This window comes from Suricata suricatta, chromosome 10, assembly GCF_006229205.1.
Source record: "Suricata suricatta isolate VVHF042 chromosome 10, meerkat_22Aug2017_6uvM2_HiC, whole genome shotgun sequence".
Lineage (NCBI taxonomy): Eukaryota > Metazoa > Chordata > Mammalia > Carnivora > Herpestidae > Suricata > Suricata suricatta.
In genome coordinates this window covers 6034091-6053370 of record NC_043709.1, presented here as the reverse complement: position 1 = coordinate 6053370, position 19280 = coordinate 6034091, and the positions used below count along the sequence as shown (strand labels likewise).

Here is a 19280-nt window from a genome sequence, read left to right as displayed (position 1 = left end):
ACAGGGAGGAGGTGCATGGGATCCAGGCGGACCAGACAGCGGGGGCTGTGGGGGGAAGGAGGAGTTGTTGAGGCTCTGAGGGTGGAGGAGGGCTGCGGCGGTGACCAAGCAGTTGGCACCACGTGTAGAGGGGCAGGCGGATGGGAAAGAGCTTTGGGGTCCCTGTTGGGGGGTGGAGAGCCTCTGGAGGTTCAGCCCGTTTGGCCGGCATCTGCCGGATCTCCTTCCTCAGCCTCCCTGCTCCAGGCCCCCAGCCTGGTGACTGGAACCCAGCCACCTCTTTGTCCTCCCCCTCACCCCTGCACAACTCATCTGTACCCACACCCCTTCCTGCACGCCAGCCCCCTCTTCTACTTTGTGCGGCCGCCTAGTGCCTTTGACTGAGCCGGGCAGGGGCACGGAGGTGGGACATTTGTACAGCTGCTCCTTTATTCCTCCCGAGGATGCTCTGCTCACAGCGCTGACATCGGTCCCTTGCCGGGAACTTCCTGAGGAGCCCGGAGCTGGCCCCGCAGGCCGAGGTGCACGCTGGCGCCCAGAGCCCCTGGGTCCTGGAAAGGGCAAGGGCGGCTTGGGGAGGGGCTGTGTCGAAGAGAGCCCGGGGGACTGAGGAAGGGCCCACTGATGGGGCGACAGGTGTGAAACGCTCGGTGGGTCTGGGGGCTGGGGCACAGAAGCAGGGGTGCAGACCAAGGCCAGAAATGCCTTGAATGTGGGGGCAAGGTGATGGGGCGCCCCTGGGGCCTCCGTCCTGGTACCGGACAAGTCCTGTGGAAGGAGGGACTGCAGTGGGGCATCTGATCCAGGACGAGACCGAACGGCCCGTGGAGCTCATGCTAGAGATTTTCATAGACCAGGTTAAAGTTGCTGTCATCTGTAAATCCGTGCATTTTCTCCTGGGGAAAAGAAGGAAGAAAGGAAAGAAGGAGGGAGGGAGGGAGGGTTGGGGGAAGGAAGGAAGGAGAGAGAGAGAAAGAGGAAGGAAGGAGGAAGAGGGGAAAGGAGGGAAGGAAGGAGAGAGAGAAAGGAAGAAAGGAAGGAAGAAAGGAAGGAAGGGAGGGAGGGAAGGAGGGTGGAGGGTAGGAGGAGGGAGGCAGGCAGGGAAGGAGGGAAGGAGAAAAGGGGTGGAGAAAGGAAGAAAGGGAAAGAACAATCGGTAGAGAACAAAGTTATACTAATGCAGTTTTAGTCAGAGGCAAACAGCTTCCTGCGTGGCTCTGACCCCGGGAGGCCTGTCCTGGTCCCCAAGGCCACCTCCACTCCACCCACCGGTGCTCTCTGCCCTCCAGCCCTTCTGCCTCCCCACACACTCTTCTCTCCGTCTTGGGGGCTCCCCCACCTCCCCAGCTCCCTGGCCACCACCTACTCACCCTGCAGGGCCCCGAGAGCCCCCTCCCCCGCCCTCGTCTGGTTCTCCCCTGCCCCCCAGCACACCCGACACAGGGGCTGCAAATGTCTGCTTGTCATTGACTGTTCCTGCAGACCCGAGGCTCCTGGTGGGGGCCAGCTGTCCTGGCAGCACCTCAGAGCCGGGCACAGGACAGGAGCTGCCTAGCATGGCCCAGACATCCCTGGGGGTCCCCGCATTGGGAAGTCCTGCTTCCAGTCATGGCCTAGTTCAGGGCTGAGTCTAGCACGGGCTTTGAGAAAAGGAGGGTCAACCCACAATGCCAGCCTGGGCCCCCTGGGCTGGGGGAGGCAGAGTGCCAGCCCTCTCGCTTCCTGACGGCTCTTCCAAGATACCTGTGGACCCACCCACCACCCATGGGCTCCTCTACTGGCTTCACGAACCCCCTGTGCTTCATGATGCACAAAACTCTGGTTTAGACATTACTTAACCTGGAACTCGTTTGAATTCAGAGCAGTCGGCTTTGTAGGAAAGGGTCATGTATCCAGTTTACAGATGAGAAAACTGAGGTATAAGAGAGACTCATGATCGGGGCACCTGGGTGGCTCAGTTGGCAAAGCGTCTGACCTCAGCTCAAGTCATGAGCTCACAGTTTGTGGGTTCAAGCCCCGCGTCGGGCTCTGTGCTGACAGCTCAGAGCCTGGAGCCTGCTTCCAGTTCTGTGTCTCCCTCTCTCTCTGCCCCTTCCCTGCTCACGTTCTGTCTTTCTCAAAAACAACTTTAAAAATGTTTAAAAGAGAGAGAGAATGTGTGCCTGTGTCATGATGCACACGGAGCCAGACGAGACCCGCTCAGGCTGCTGCCAGCCCGGACACCAGCTTGAGGACTGTCAGCCTGGGGACAGCTGGACGCCTAATAACCCTGCCTGATCGACCAGTGTACGCATTGCTCACACTGCAAAGTGCTTACTGGGCCCCAGTAAGACCTCTGACCCTCGTGGCCAATCTATGAGCTGAGGGCTGTGAGGAGTCTCAGTTCACTGAGGAGGGGACTCGGGTGCAGAGGTGAGTCCCTCGCCAGCGCTACACAGCTGGTTAGGGACAGAGCAGGGGTTCAAACCCACTGGTCCTCTTAACCACTAGGCCACCTGCCTGCGGGGAGGGCTCTGATTCAACTGCAGGAGGCTCACTCCTGTGGTCCTATTTACCCCCATTTCACAGATGAGAAGGTTCCATGGAGTCAGAGGAGGCACCAGGTACGCTGGCCCACCCCCTGCATACCTGGGAGACAAGGCTCTGGGCGGGGGGCAGGCTGCTGGGCACGTTCTGGATGCAGGAGTAGATTTCAGTGTCTCTGCCCTGGAGAGTCTGCGGGAGACAGCAAGGGTCAGAGGAAGGTGACCTGGGGGGCAGGGACTGGGTCCCACGTCTGGTGGTTGGAGCCCAGGAAACAGCAGAGCCCTTTAGGCCATAGGCTGTATGGGGACAGCTGCCTCCCTGTGGCCCTGCCACGTCATGCACGTCCACACCACTGTACCTTTGCACTTGCCATTCTGTCTCTTGCAGAACCACCTCGCCTTTTCCCACTTGTTCACAGCGACTCCTCTCTGTGCCCCCTTTTACCTGCCTCCTACCCTCCCAAGGTCTTGTGCTCAGCCCGGGGCAGGGGAGGGGCCTCTCCAGGCTTCTGCCAGGAGCCCGGATCCACTCGCACAGTCCTTGCCTGTCCGGAGCCTCGTTGCCAGCAGTCCCAGCCGTGACGCCCATGGCCGTGGTTCCAATAGGATGTCCTCCTACCATCTGTCCTCACTCTCTGGGTCCAAAGCCCCTGTGCCTGTGAGGGTCCCAGCCACCCATCTAGGACTCCTTTGACACGCCACCATGGCCTGCGCCTTAGGCACCTGCTGGGGTCACCCACCTCTCCCATCAAGCTGCACCTGGTGTGTCTCTGGGTCACTGAAATTACAGCTTGCTGGGAGCACTTGGAGACTGGCACCACAGGAGATAGGATGAGGGGGCTCCTTGCTCACTGGGGTGTGTGTCTTGGGGCCACAGTTACTCTTGCCCTAGCTATGAGCATTCTGATCAGAGGCCTCAGGGTGGTAGAAAGAGCTAAGCTTTGAAATCAGATGAGACCAAGTTTAGCTCTCAGCTCTGACACCGTGCCAGCCCTGGGCAGCCCCTGAAACTCTCCATGTCTCAGTTTCCTCATCTGTGAGATGGGAATAATACTTACCCTGCAGGCTTCAAGCATGATTAAATGAGATATTGTATGGAAAGGGCCCAGCACAGTGTTTGGCAAAGAGTAGGTGCTTAGCCACTACTGAATGATGATCAGTTGACCGACTGTCAAGTGAAGCTTGAGGCGTCCCTCCCCTCTCTGCAGTCACAGCCTGGACCCTTCTTCAGACTGTTGAGCATCTGGGTCCCATGCAAGAAGCCAACGCTGCTCTTTGGGGTTTCAGAGGCACCAACAGCCAAAGCGAGAGGCAGGAACCTTCCCTTCCCGCGTGTACATGTCATATGGAAGCCGGCTGGTTGCCAAGGAGGTGGTTTCCCTGGTAACAGGCAAGCAGGGGCAGGCTGGAGAGACAGGTGGTGCTCTGAGGCAAGGGAGGGGGGAGGCAGGGAGAAGAGGGGGGAGGCGCAGAGAGGTAGCAGTGCATGAAAACCCGAGTAATAAACCATTGGCCCTCGGGAGACCCTCACTTCAAGGGCATCATGCACAGAGACGGCGAGCAGCCCTAGGGATCTGTTCAGGGGGCCCCGAGTCAGGGGTCTTGACGAGAGGGTCTTTTGACCTGCCTCTGGGTAGGGAAGGGGGCCCGACTGCCCTAAGGGGGAGCCCCCTCTTCAGTGGAAGGCAACTTCTGGGGCCTGCTCAGGCCTACCTGGTCTTCACGCCCGCCAGGCACACAGACTAGACGGCCCTGTGCCCCCGCCTTCGGTCCCCCAGGCTCAGATCTCCTCCCCGCTGGCAGCCCCTCCACGCTGGACATTTCTGGTCACAGAGTGAAGGGAAGAGAGGGCCTCCCTGCTGACAGCTTAGCCGGGGAGCAGGCCTGGGGGCCCACAGGTGGTACCCTTCTCCCTCGTGTCCAGCTCGCATGGGCTGCCGGTCACACATGGGCCCAGAGAGGCTCAAAGATGTCTCGGGTCACACGGCATCTTCAGGGGTTTTGAAACTCAGGCCTCCTGCCCCAGCCCCACGCGCTCCAGGTGGTGGTTACAGGATTTCCCGGCCAGAGAAGGGCACCCTGCCGGCGGCGCCGACCCCCCAGGCCTCTGCCCAGGCTGCCTCAGGCAGGTGCAGCGGTGGGGCTGAGGGCAGGGGCGGCCACAGGGGTCGCTGCCAAATTAGCAGCTGCTGAGTGAAGCCTTTGACAAGTCCCGACCCGCTGGGCTGCATTTGCATTCAGGGTGCGACCTGAGTCGCTGGGCTGTGAAATGCCTGGCGCCTGGTCAACAGGACACCCTCTGAGGCTCCACACCAGACCCTCCTGGCCTTCCCTGCTGGTGTTGGGAACCGCCTCCCCCAGGGTGCGCCTGCTGGGAGGAGACTGCCCTGGGCTCTCAATGGGCTGCACTGGGCTGGGCTGGGCTGGGCTGTGCTGGGCTGGGCTGGGCTGAGCTGGGCTGGGCTGTGCTGGGCTGGGCTGGGCTGAGCTGGGCTGGGCTGTGCTGGGCTGGGCTGGCCTGGGCTGGGCTGGGATGTTTGTCTGGGACCCAGGCCCTCCAAGGCCTTTGCCACAACCACAAAAGTAAGAGGAGGCCATCAGGACCACGGAGGGACACGGTGGGGGGGGTGCACTCACAGAGGAGCCAGGAGATTATTCTAAAAGGGAGGTCAGGAAAGACCTCACGGGGAATGTGCCATCTGAGCAGGATGCCGAGGAGTGAGGGAGTGGCCCCATGGACAGCTGCAGAAAGGACAGACACTCCAGGATGGAGGGGACAGCCAACACTAAGCCCCCAGGGTGAGGGAATGCCTGATGTTTGGGGAACAGCAAAGAAGCAAGGTGACTGGAGACCGGGGGGGGGGGGGGGGGGGGGGGCATGAGGGCAGAGCTCGTGAAGGCCCCGTCAGGGCTCTGACGTCGACTCTGAGTGAGGCAGTTGTGAGAATGTGCTTCCCAGAGCTCCCGGCCCAGAGCCCATACTGACCAGGGGCCCCAGGGGCTGGGCTCTGGAACCCGTCATCATGAGTACGTGGAGGCCACAGGGCCTGGGGCTCCTCCCCAGCCGGTGGCCAAGCCCAACGGGGATGCCTGCACAGCCTCCCACGCTAGAGACGGGAGACCCCTGTGACGCGGGCACCCCCACAGGCCTGGCCGAGCCTCCCCAGGCCGTGAGGCTCCCACTCCCCGCACTCAGGACCAGCTCTGTGTTGGTCCAATGGCACGCTGCCTTCCCCATTTTCTCCCACGGGTGGTATCCTTACTAAGACCCTTTCAGGTTCGCCCCAGCTCTGTGGCTGCTTCTCTGAGGACCTGTGATCTGCGCCCGAGCAGGATGGCTCTGGTTGCTGCTCGAGGACAAGGAAAATAAAGGAGGCCGGCGGGTCAGAAACCAATCACAAGGCAGCAGGCGAGAAATGGTGGTGGGCGCCTCCCCAGCGTCAGCACTGGGCGGGGTGCGGGGGGATCCGGACACGCTGTGAGACACGGCACGCTGACAGCTCAGAGCTGAGCAGCGATAGAAACCAGGGAAGGACAACTTGCAGTGCTCGGCCTGGACAACTGGAGGGATGCAGCAGTCACTACAGCGAAGACCATGAGTGGAGGCGCCTCCGTGGCTAGAGACTGGGAGGCTGGTCTGAGAGAGAAGCCCGTAACTCAGATGGAGCGACTCTGGTGTTCAGAGGTGGTGTCTGAGCTACAGCTAGAAATGTGAGAGTTGTCAGAGGGAGACGGTCTCAAACTGTGGGGCTGAGTGAGATCACCCAGGGGTTGAAGATGGGGCTGAAGATCAGAAAGAGTCCAGTCCTGGATGTTTAGAAGTCAAGGTTCCACGAGGAACCAGTGAAGGAGGCTAAGGAAGCCTGGCAGTGAGTCTGAGGAGGGTGCATCAGGAGGGCGTAGAATGTTCTAGAAGTAAGTAAAGAAAGCGTGTCAAGAAGGAAAGAGAGCTTGATCGTGTCAGATGCTGCTGATTCATTAAGGAAGATGAGGACCAGGACTGAACCCAATGACCTTCGGATGTAGCAACGTGGAGGCTGATGGGGACCTTGAGAAGGAAGATTTTGATGAATTCCTGGACCGAAAGTCCTGCTGAGTGGGTCGGAAGGGAGAGAGAGAGACTGAAGACAGAGAGTTTTGACATTTCTGTTATGAGTCGTGGAGAAAGGGCAGGGTCACTGGAGAGGATGTGGGCTCAGGATAAGAAATACAGGACGGAAGAAATCATAGCATGTTTGCAAGCAGCAAATGCAATATTCTATTGTTAAACCCCATTTTACAGATTATGGAACCAAGACTCAGAAAGTTTAAGTAACAGAACCTGTGAGCAAACGAAGTAAGCTTTGAACCCCAGTCTGTCTGACCCACTCCAAATCCATGCCCCTGAATAGATTACTTTTAAAAAACAAATTGGAGTGGTACAGCATTTTTTTTTTATGTCACAATATATCACGAGTATTTTCCCACATGAATAAAAAGCAAGATTTGACATAATTAAAAGGTGAAATACACAAATCTGCAATGAGATGGACAGATTTAACTCACTTCTCTTAACATCTGATAGACCAAAAAGAAAAAAAAATCGAAAAGGAAATGGAGGGGCTCCTGGGTGGCTCAGTAGGTCGAGCGTCTGACTTCGGCTCAGGTCATGATCTCGTGGTTCATGAGTTCAAGCCCCATGTCGGGCTCTGTGCTCACAGTTCAGAGCCTGGAGCCTCCTTCAGATTCTGTGTCTTCCCCTCTCTCTACCCCTCCCCTGCTCATGCACTGTCTCTCTCTGTCTCTCAATAATAAATAAAAATGTTATAAGAAATAAAAATTAAAAAGAGAAAAGGAAATGGAATATTTTAAACAGCCTGATCAACAGACTGACCTAATTAACACACGTTGCACACTTAGCCATGCACATTCAAGTTCTTTGCAAGTGCACAGAATACAGGCTAGGCCATAAAACAACTTTCAAGAGACTTCCAAGGATTAAAGTCATACAGAATATAGTCCCTGGTCACAGTGGAATTAGCGAGAAATAAAACACAGACAATGACTAGATAGTAATTAAACATTTGAAAATGAACCGAAATACTTTTAAACCACCCGTGGGGCAAGGAAGGAATCTCAACAGAAAGCTTAAACTGAAAGATAATGAAAATATGACACATCAAAATGTGTGGGATACAGCTAAAGCCATAATTAAAGGGAAGTTCATAGCTTTTAATGCACAAATTAGAAAAGAAGAAAGGTTGGGACACCTGGGTGGCTCGGTCGGCTGAGTGTCCAACTTTTGATTTCGGCTCAGGGCATGATCTCACGATTCATGGGTCCGAGCCCTGTGTCGGTTCCTGTGCTCACAGGGCGAAGCCTGCTTAGGACTCTCTCTCCCGAGCTTTCTGTCTCTCCCTGGCTCGTGATCTCTCAAAAATAAACATTAAAAAAAGAAGAAGAAGAAGAAGAAGAAGAGGGACGCCTGGGTGGCTCAGTCGGTTGGGCGTCCAACTTTGGCTCAGGTCATGATCTCACGGTTCATGGGTTCGAGCCCCACATTGAGCTCTGTGCTGACAGCTCAGAGCCCGAAGCCTGCTTTGCATTCTGTATCTCCCTCTCTCTCCGATCCTCCCCTGCTCGCCCTGTCTCTGTCTCTCAAAAAAATTTTTTTTTAATTTTTTAAAAAAAGAAAAAAAGGTTGAAAATCAATGATCCAAGTATCCATCCAAAGAAAGTAGAGGAGGAATGTACAAAAATCCTTTTCCAGAGGTTGGGGGTAAGACAAGGGTGCCCGCTGCCAGCATTCCGCCTCGCTGGCACAGCGGAGGTCCGAGGCAGTGTGGTAAAGGAAGAAGAAAGAAGTAAAGGCATGAGGATCAGGGGCACCTGGGGGGCTCAGTCAGTGGAGCAACTGACTCTTGATTTCAACTCAGGTCACAGGATTGCAGCCTGTGTTGGGCCCCGTGCTGAGCACGGAGCCTGCTTGAAATTCTCTCTCTCCCTCTTCCCCTCTCCCCCATTTGTGCTTTCTCTCTCTCTCTAAAATAAAATTAAAAAATTTTAAACATATTATTTATTTTTGAGACAGAGCGAGACAGAGCAGGAGAAGGGGGAGGGACACAGAGAGAGGGAGACACAGAATCCGAAGCAGCTCCAGGCTCTGAGCTGTCAGCACAGAGCCCAATGCAGGGCTCAAACCCACAAGTGGTGAAATCATGACCCGAGCCGAAGTCGGAGATTTAACCAACTGAGCCACCCAGGCACCCCTCTAAAATAAAATTTAAAAAAATTTTTTTAAGTATGTGGATTAGAAAAGAAGAAATGAGACACATTATTTGTGGATGATACGAAGAGACTGACTTTATGGAAAATCCAAAGGAATTTGCAGGAATTTGTTAGAACTAATAAATAAGGGGCACCTGGATGGCCCGGTTGGGTGAGCTTCTGACTTCCACTCAGGTCATGATCTCATGGTTTATGAGTTGGACCCAGCATCACAGAGCCCGCTTTGGATCCTCTGTCCCCCTCTCTCTCTGCTCCTCCCCTGCTCATGCTCTCTCTCTCTCTCAAAATAAAAATTAAAAAAAAAACAGAATTAATCAATGAATTCAACAAGGTTACTCTATAGAAAGTCAATATACAAAAACCAATCCTATTTCTACTTACTAACAGTAGACGATCAGAAGAAAGCACTGAAATGGGGATAGCACCTGTACCCGAAACCCCTAATCCGAGGCTCAGTGACATAACAGTGTGAAGCCCCACCGCAGTGCCTGCCACATAGTAGGCCCTCAAGAAACGCCCCTGAGGTCATCACTCCCGTCGTTGATGTCATTCCTTTCTGCCCAGCTGGTAGGGACCAGTCTCAAGGGCCACCAAAGTCTGTGGCCTCCCTTCCTGTCTCCTTCCTTGTCCTGACATCTCTCGAAGCCAGCCTTTAGCCCCGCGGGGCTGTTGGGCCTCTCCCGCACACTCCCGAGAAGCCCACCTGAGCCGCAGAGAAGGCCAGGCACAGGCAGGAGAAAGATGCTCCACGCAGAAGTCAGTCTCTTCCATTAACACCGCTCTTGTAGAAGGATATTTATTCATGCGGAAAGATGTTCATGAGATATTGCAACATGAGCCAAAATAGCTGCACTACTCCAATAAAAACGACCTGTGAGTCTGTGCATGGGTCTTTCTGTGCATATTTATAGAAAAAAGACTGAAAGGTATAGAAGTCGATGTTACTAGTATTTATCCCGGAAGGAAATAGGCTTAGGATGATGGCTATTTTCTTCATAGAGATACATACAGATACAATATATATATAGGGAGAGAGAGAGAAAGAACTGTGTGTGTGTGTGTGTGTGTGTGTGTGTGTGTGTGTGTGTGTGTGGAGAGAGAGAGAGAGATGTTTTTATTCAAAAGCTGACACCAAGATCCCTCACAAGGAAAATCCGAGTCATCGGGAGAGCGGAGAGAACACGGGGACATCGGAGACCATGTAGGACGCAGTGACTGGGGGAACTCCCCGGGGTGGAGGGCTGGCCGCGTGCTGTTCCGTCTGGAGCTGCTGGTGCTGGAGGGACATTGTCTTTGCCTCGTCCCTGTCTGTCCCCCTCTGTCCCCATCCTCAGGACATAGGGCCATACTCGGGATGCCCTCTGTGTGGGCCCGAGAGTCCCGTGTGTGTCTGGGTGATGACACACAGCGACAGCGGGTCCAGGCAGAACTGTGCGGGGGCAGCCCTGGAACCCTCCCTGGGGAGGACCCGCAGGTCGCCGGCAAGGCGTGGCACCTCCCGGGTGTGGGGCCAAGATCCTGACCTGGCAGCTCTCCGTCTCACGGAGCTGAGCTCCCAGCGGAAACGGGCGTTGACTCACTTTGTCTACAGTGAGCATACACTGCCGGTGGAACTTATCTAGACAGAGCTGGAAAACCACATTTGCCACCTTTCCGGCCGCTGGGCAGAGAGGGGCTGCTTGGGGGCTGGTGGGCGGGCTCACGCTCATCAGGAGCACCAGGCCGAGCCGCCTCCGGTAAATACGAAGACAGGTACAGCGACAGGAAGCGCTTATGACACAACCTCCCAGTTCGTGTCTCTGCTTGATTTTAAGGATACGGAACAATGCGTGCGCGTAGGGGAAAGAATTGAAAAGCGTTGATGTGTTAAGGGCTTGTGACGGTGCCTGACCTTTTCGTCTTTCTGCGATTCTTGTTGTTTGCTGTGCTGCTGTTTGTGCAAGAAAAACAGGAAGGAGGGGTGCCTGGGGGGCTCAGTCACTTAAGTGTCTGACTTCGGCTCAGGTCATGATCTCAAGGTTTGGGAGTTCGAGCCCCGTGTCGGGCTCTGTGCTGACAGCTTCTGATTCTGTGTCTATCTCTCTCTCTCTCTCTGCCCCTCCCCAGTTAACACGCTATCTCTTTCTCTTTCTCTGTCAAAAATAACAAAAAAACCAGGAAGGAGCTGGTGAGCTGGTCAGTGTCACCCAGTCAGGCGAAGGAACTTTCTTTACCCCTCGCCACCTCATGCCCTCCCTGGCCCTTGTTCCAGAAGCAGAGGGGCGTGCCAGGGAGGGGGGCCCGGTGGCACCTCGCAGCTACATGCCTGCCAAGAGGCCCAGGGCCACATGAACACTCATCTCCATGAACATTCCGCCAGGTTAGAATTCTGGTCCCCAGTTTACAGACTGGGAACTGGAGGCCCAGAGGTCACACAGCTGGTACGTGATGGAGCCAGCAAACCAGCCCCTGCATTGGGCCTGAGAGAGGCGGGGGAGGGGGGGCCAGGCCCCAAGACTCACCGTGTAGATGGACTCGGCCTGAGGCTGCTCCTTGCTGTGGGCAGTGCCGGGGTCCAGGCCCTTCCGGGGAGCCCGCATCTGTCTCTGTGAGGAAGGGCGTCAGGGCTGTCAGGGCCGGGGAGGGCCAGCTCCCTCGGCGCAGACCTCCCCGCCGGGAAGAACGGATTGTCACAGGGCTGCTCAGAAGCTGATCGCTGGCCGCCTCCTGCCTCCCACCTTCCCCGAGGAAACGGGGCAAATGCCTCTGAGACCTGCATCAAGCCATTCATCTGCCTGCACCTAGGGAAGGATCAAGGTGCCCCGTGGGGCATTGCTCATGGACTGTGCCTGACTCAGTGCCAACCCAACAGGGTCCCTGGAGACAGAGCTGACCGCTTTGGGTGGTCCTGGGCAAGTGCCAGCCGGACCAGATGTCCAGGCCCACGCTGCCCCCTCACTGGCTCTGAGGTCTCATCCATGCCCCTTCCCCTCCCTGGCCCTCCCTTTCTGCAGGGCTTGGCATTCAGGCGGCACTGGCTGGCCCCTGGCCAACCCGCGCCCGCTTGTCAGCCACCTCTCATGAGCCAGGTGGTCCCAAGAGGTGGACGCTGTCCCTTTGCTCCTGGAACAGAAGACCCAGTGGGAGACAGACGGTGACCTCGCAGTTTTGCCAAAGCCTGATTCATGCGCTGACCGACAGGACAGATCCTCTGGCCGACATGCACCGCACCCGGCAGAAAGGATGTTGTCAACCTAACCGCTGAGAAGCTGCGTCGGCAAGAGGGAGAGGAGGCAGGCCGAGGGAACGGCATGTGCCAAGGCCCTGAGGTCTCGAGGAACTTCAAGAGAGCCGATTCGGCCGAGGATGGTGAACCTGCCCGCAGGCGCAGGGCCCCGCTGACAGTGGGGCGGGTGGGAAGCCTCCGAGCTCCGCCAGCAGGAGGTGCGGGGACTGGCGAGCAGGTGTCAGAAGGCTCCGGTGGGCTGCTGTGCGGCCCCGGGGTGGGCCTGCGGGGAGACGGGTGGGCAGACCCCCCCCCCTGCAGCGGGAGGCCATCCTTTGTGGCAGACACCACACTGCCAACGGCGGAGCCACAACAGCCTCGTCTCAGGGCAGGGGCTGATTAAAAATCCTGGCCGTCTGCCCATCCCCAGCCCGTTTGCTCGGGATCCGCTCTCCAGAGCCCCTGATCTGCCGGAGAGAAGCCGGCACAGCCCCGGCCGCAGCCTAGTCATCGCCCAGGAGACAAGGCCTCGCCGATGCCAGGTGGGGCTCCCTCGGAACGCGTCACCCCCTCCCCATCCCACGTGCTGCTCAGCAGACCCGCAGGCCGAGTCTCCGTGTCACCTCCGTTCCACTGGGAGGACCGGGAGGCTCAGAAAGGGCAGGTGACCTGCCTGAGGCGGCAGAGCCGGAAGGGGCGGAGGTGGGATTTGAACTCGGCTCTTCGTGATTCGCCAAGATGCAGACCTGGCGGCACCAGCTGTCGCCTGTTTTGTTGGAATGTGTGGGTCTCATGGGCAGTTAGATCGGCGTGGGCACCCGCGTGGCACCTCACACTTTGCAAAAAAGCCCTGAGACTTGCCCTTATTCCCATTCGGTTCTCTTTGCAGCCTGAGGAAGTAGACTTTACAGAGGGGTAAACTGAGGCATGTCTAGCTAGTCAGCGACTGTCTTTGTACGGAACCCAAAGGTCCTGTTCCAAATCGAGTGTCCCTCCCCTGCACCGTCTGTCACGGTCAGAGGCCACGGCTCACCTCACGGCAGCGGGGGGGCCGAATGCCTCTCCCCTCGCTGGACGTGCCAAGGCTGGTGGGTGTGAGCTCGTGGGCAGGGGCTCCTGTGGGCTCCGTGGGGAGCAAGACCCAGGCCTGTCCTCATGGTGCTCCTCTGAAGACCAGTGGGGCTGCCAGGGAGGTAAGCACCACTGTGGGGTCGTGGGAAGGGGCCCCAAGACCGCCAGGGGGCTGGGGCAGACTTCTGAGGGCTTGCCCTGTCTCCTGAAAACGGGAGAAGAGTCTGAGAAAGGGTCACAGGCCACGGGGACAACGCGTGGAATGGCCTGAAGGCAGGAACACCACACGTGCGGGACGTGCTGGAGGCCGGACTGTCAGAAAGTAGCTGATGCACGTGAAAGATGAAAGCAGACGAGCAGGAGGCTGGTGAGGGCACTGCCACACGAGGCGGGGTCCACAGTGCTTCGCTCGGAGGCGGCACTCAGATTTGGTGAGATTTGCATTTTCTAAGGCTTCTCCACTCCCATGGGGGCTGTGGGCTGTGAGCAGTGGCCGGGGCGGTAATGAGGCAAGAGATCTCCAGAAGTGGGGGGTAGGGGGAGGGGATGAGGCCTGGGCTGTGGTGCACAGGGGGTGCCCCCCTGGAATAATCAGAGGGCTGCATTTTGTTACCGGGGGCTGGGGATGCTCCGCCCCTTGGAGCCAGCCTTGCCCTACCCAGGTGCCTCATTCCTGGCCACCAACATTTACTCTTCCACTTGTGATTTTCAAATGAACAAACAAATCTGTATGGCCACCAGCAGCTCAGGAAACCCGTAGAGCCTCAGCTTCCCCCTCTGTAAAATGGGAACGATCCTGTCACCTTGCCTACCTCACAGCCTCGCCACCTCTGACTCCTCTTCCAGATTTCAGTGCTCATTGACTAAGCCATCCCTCCCACGACCACCTAGCCTGTGTCAGGCCCCTCCCTGGCAAGCGGGAGGGGAAGCCCCTGCCCTCTAGGACTTCCGTTATGGTGGGGGAAATGGTGATAAACACAAAGCACAGGTGTGGGGAGCAGAGCTGGAGCTGGAGGGGACAAGAATGGAAGCAGGGAGACGGTGAGGGGTGATGGCAGCCCTGGGCTGGGGGACAGGCAGGGGAGAAGGGCCTGGGTCCTGACAGATTGTGGGCAGAGCTTGCTCGGGGAGGGAGGGAGGAGCCAGGCACAGCTCTAAGCCTTTGGTCTGAGCATCTGGGGGTACAGAGCCATTTGCAGAGACAGGGCAGACTTGGGACTCTAAAGAGTGGTGCCGGGGACAGGGGTGCGGCTGGCCGTGGGCCAGTGGGCTCGGTCTGGAGCTTGGGGAGGAGCCTGGGCAGCGTCAGGGGTGAGGGACCTCACTCCAGGAGCACAGCGATCAGCAGGGAGTGTAGACAGAGCAGAGAGTGCCGCCGCGGAAGGGGCCTGAGACGCGCTGTGTTTGGATGGGGGTGACCAGCCCAGGGCTGCCCAAGGGTCCTGGTCCCCAGGGAAGAAAACTGTGGTGGAGGAAGGAGACCTGCTGGTCAGAGGCCCTGAAGGGCTAAGGACAGACCGGCCGGCTCCGGGAAGCTGACCTTGCCCCCCAAGCTGGGGGGGAGCCCCCTACTCTGCCCTCGTGGCAGGAAATCATTGGCCTTTTCTGGGCCAGTAGCTCCCGGCCTCGATTCATTGATCCACAGCTGCCCGTGCTCCTGGGGTCGTCCGTGCCTCCTCCTCCCTGGACCTCTCCTCTGGTCCCCGTGGCCGACTGCCTGGACTGGTCACGGGCTGGGCCCTCCCCCCCGCCTCCCCCCTGCACGCTTGGTTTCTGTGCTCAGTTCAAACCATGCTGGCCTGCGAGGGCCCGGGCCACCCGGGGCCACCCACTCTGGAGCGGCCCCTGTGGGGTCTGCATCCCAAATTTGAATTCAGTCCCAGGAACCCAGAAGTGGCTTCTGCCCTTCCGAGCCCTTTCTCCTTCAAGGCCAGGCTCTTGCACCAGCCCCTCCTCCCATACATGCAGGGGACGGAAGACAGGAAGTGTCACACGCTGCACTGACCCCTGGGGGTCAGGCTCCCAGCTAATGGCTCCCGAACGCCCTCTCTTCCACCCTGGCCAGGTGAGGGCGGACATCGACCCTTCTCCCTGTTTCTGGAGGGGGAAACCGAGGCTCAGAGAGGGCTGCAGCTTGATGAGAGGGCAGGGACTGCATCTGTCATGCTTTCCACTGTGTCTGGCACTCAGCCCGGTGCCTGGCATGTACCAGATATTCCTGGAAGGAGACAGGGAAGGTAGGAGTCACTGAAGCCAGATAGTGGGGTGAGGGGCTGGGATCGGAAGCCAAGCTGGGGCTGAGTTTGACACCCCCCCCCAAGACTTTCCTGAGCACCTACTCTGTGCCTGGTGTCTCCCTGGCCTTGCAGGTCCCTGAGATCCAGTCATTACGATCCTGTTTTTGCAGAACAGTGGCTAAAGCTCTCGCCCTGACCCCGCTCTGCCGTTCACCTGCTGTGCTTTGTGCCCACGGAAGCCACTTGAGCCGTCACGTAAGTCCGGGGCGGGGGTCCGCAGCCGGAGGGCGGGGCTTCATCACCCCTGCCTGAAACACAGTCTCCGAATCCGCAGCCCAGTTCCAGCAGCTGTTCCCCAAGTGGGAAACTGGTCAAGAGCCACCGTGCTCGTGGCCGCCGTGGGAAGAGCAGCAGGATGAGAGCCAAGTTGGACACACAGAAGGTGCTCAGCACACGTTGACTGAGGGAGGGAGAGGGGGCCCGGTGGCTTGTGGGTCTCTGTCCTAACCCTGGGACTCCCGGGGGACCCAGAGGAGGGTTTCCTGCCATCTTCTGCCTTCAGCTGAGCTGTCCCTGTGGCCAGGCCAGGGGCAGGGAGTGGAAGTGGAGGGCAAGGGTCCCCGGAGCTGGCATGGCCCTCTCGGGCCTCAGGGCAGAGCCCGCACCCGCCGGAGCAGAGTGCATCCTGCAGCTCGTCAGCAGGATGAGCCAAATTAAGAACGGGTCATGCCAAGGTCACGGCCCACACCCTGGCGTCCCGAGGCAGATCACAGGACAGGAGAGGGACTGGAGGGGCAGCTGAGGCTATCACCAGGCTCTGGCCCAGAGCTGGCAGGAGAGGTGGCCTCTGGAAGCTTACGGCAGATAAAGCCGCCGTGTCCACCTTTCTTTGTCACCTTGGAGCCTTTTCTGGAGAAGTGATTGTCTCCAGCCTTGAGGCAACATGGGAAACTGAGGCCCGCGTTCGAGCCCCAGGCCTGGCATTCCCCCTACCTCCCTGCGCCCAGGCCACACACCCACATGGGTCTCCCTGCAGCTCCTGCCTCAGAGCAGCCGTGCCTGCCATTCCCCTGCGGGCACACCCTTCCTGACGTCGGCCTGCCCCGCCTCCTCCCGATGTGCTGTGGGGAGGCCTGCCCTGACTATTTACTTAAAACAGCAAACTCGCTCCTTCCACGCTCACTACTCTCTCCACTCTGCTATATTTTTCCCCAACACTGATCACATCGGTTATGCCACTGATTTGTGTATTTGTTTATAGTCTGTCTCCCCTCGGCTGGAATACAAATTCGTTGAAGGCAGGGATTTCTTGGGGATGAATTTTCAAGTCATTGCTGTAGCCCCAGCACCTAAACGGGAATTTAGTCGGTGCCCAATAAATAAGTGTTGAATGAACCAACACAAGAATTCCCATCTAAGGGGGGCGGGGAGGCGGCCTTCCCTGGGTGTAGATGGGGACTGGCACTTTGGGTGCAGCTGCTGAACCTTTCTTGACCCAAGGAGCCCCGAGGGCAGTGCAGAGCCTTCTGCCCACACTCAGGGCCTCCGCGACTGAGCTGCTCCTCAGGCTCGGCCCCTGAGGCTGGTGAGAAGCAGAGAAGCCCTCGGTCCCTGGAAGGCCGGACAGCGGCCTGAGCCTTGAACGAGCCGGGACAGAGGGTCCCAGCCACAGCCCGGGGCCCTGACAGCCCTCTTTGCACCCACAGGGCAATGCATTATCCTTTCACCCAACAAACATTTACTGAGCACCCTCCATGCCTGGGCATGCGCGGAGCCACGGAAACAGTTCACCCTGGTGTCTGTCTTCGTGGCACTTGCTGCCCGGCATGGAAGGGACAGATGTCGAACAAGAAGCCACCGGGCTGGGTGACAAGGAGGGTGACAAGAGCCCCCTGGGGAGAAAACCCTCCCTGCAGCGGGAGTGGGAGTCGGGCAGGCGCAGAGCTGGACCGAGCCGCCCACTCCACCTGCCCTCCCTCCGGCCCTGCCTGCCGCATGCCTTCTTCATGACCTGGGGAAAGCCGTCCTCTCCTGGGTGTCACTGCCCAGGGCTGTACGACGAGAGGACACCTCCCTTGCAGAGTGACAGTGGGACACAGATGCGAGCAAAGGGGACGGTGCCTGGCCTAACAGTGGCCTCTTCCCTCCTCCTGGGTCGCTGGGGATCCAGAAAACCGGAGACAGGGGCTCCTAATCTGGGGCGGGGGGGTTTAGAAATGGGAAGATGTGGGCTTGGGCCTTCCATCAGACCCTCAGAAGGGTCCACGACCTGGAAAAGGCTGAAGACCCCTGGCTTCGAGGAGCAAGATCGAACGGGAACTGGTGGTGGCGAGTTGGCGAGGGAGGGTTCCCCCGTGCCAGAGGCCACGGCCCACGGGGACACCGTCCCCCTGAACCCCCAGGGAACAGGGTGGAGAAACAGCGCTGTGCGGGTGCGTCCCTACCTTCTTCCAGAAGAGCAGACCGGTGACCAAGATGCTTAGCGCAGTCAGGAGGCCCATGAAACACAACAGCAGAAGCTTCTGGGAGCCCTGCGGGGGCTGTCGGTACCCTGTGTCTAGGAGGAGAGCAGGGAAGCCCAGGGTTAGTTTCCCCCACCGGGCCAACCCCCAGGGCCCCAATTCCTATGCTCTCCTTTACCCAGGTCTCCACTCACACTGCCCCCTGCCAAGGAAGCCCCCAAATCCCCACCTCTACCAAGACCCTCACTTTGGGCTAAGCCCCTTTCTGCGTCTGCTGCCGTGATTCCAGTCAAGGGCAAGGACCGCATCTTTTGCTTCTTGAGTGCCCACGTCTGGGGGTGAACTGGAGCCACCGACGGCTGCTTGCAGGACCCAAGGCACATCTCTGGGCCTCCTATTTCCCGTAGGTGAAAGGGGGCTCATGTGGGTGGGTGCGTGAGGGTGAGGGGCCCGGTTTGTCCTGGGCCTAGCAGGTGGCTGGCCTGCACCAGGGGTAGGTGAAGGGCACGGTCCATCATTTTATCCCTCCCTCCCCCTCTCCCTCCATCCATCCATCTGGCTGGCAGAAAACTGCAGAGCGCCAAGCACGTGCCAGGCACATCAGTGTCTGTTATTTATCAAACATTTCCCATCACCAGACAGCAGCCCCTGCACGCAGGCTCTCGTTCACCCCCATAAACGCCGTGCACGGGCAGGGTTTTGGCGTGAAGGCCAGGCCCACGGCCACGTCCCGGCCAGCCCAGCTCTCCGGCGTTCCCAGCCTTCAGCCCCCGCTGGTGGGAGGCACAGAGGTGGGTCAGAGACTCATGGCTTTGCTGATAGGCTGTTCTTAACGGTCTCTAGTCACCGCTCCTTTGGGGATGTGATGAAACTGGGAAACTTTCCCAGAAATACATACGTGGGCCGAGCGCTCGCTCACGCGCTGCCACAGACACACAGGTGCACGAGACCAACGTGTGTCCACCCTCCCCCCACATTGTGGTGGAGGGACACTGAGACCCAGGGGCCAGTGACTCCACTTGGGCACCTGCTGGGGGTTGCCAGAGACATAGCTGCCATACCAGACCTCTGCCCTTCCCGAACCAGGGTAGATGTCAGCACGCTGTACAGCCAGGGGCAGGGCAGGGGCACCCTGATAGAAGAGGCATCTCCCCGCTTTAGAGCCGGAGCCCCAAATCCTGTGGTGTGAAATCTCTGGGTCCCCTGCCCCAGGGAGGGAGCCCCACCTCTGACCAGGATGAAGACGCCATTGCTGATTCTTATCAACTTCGGCCAGTGCGCGGAGCAGTAGTAGGTGCCGGTGGCCGACGCGTCTGGCAGCCTGGGGCTGACCCGGCATTTCAGGCTGTGCATCTGGTTCTCTCTGACCTGGCTGGGCGAGCAGTTAATCTGCTTTTCAGGGCTCCTCTGACTCTGGAGGTCCACGTGAAAGTACCAGGCTGTGACGTTCCTCAGTTCGGGGGGGTAGGAGATTTTGCAGCTGAAGGAAACGGACTTGTTGGCTAGAGAGACC

General features: G+C 58.3%; 1 protein-coding gene across 1 annotated transcript in view; it reads right to left on the bottom strand.

Moving 5' to 3' along the window:
- Nucleotides 1–404: 404 nt before the first annotated feature.
- Nucleotides 405–19280, bottom strand: part of NFAM1 (NFAT activating protein with ITAM motif 1) — a 28079-nt gene continuing 9203 nt past the window's right edge. The window contains exons 2-6 of the mRNA XM_029953694.1: nt 18994–19269; nt 17750–17862; nt 11294–11377; nt 2629–2715; nt 405–896 (exon numbers count right to left, since the gene is read on the bottom strand). Of these exons, the coding sequence (XP_029809554.1) occupies nt 837–896; nt 2629–2715; nt 11294–11377; nt 17750–17862; nt 18994–19269 (620 nt within the window). The 3' untranslated portion in view covers nt 405–836. The remainder of the gene's footprint in view (nt 897–2628; nt 2716–11293; nt 11378–17749; nt 17863–18993; nt 19270–19280) is intronic.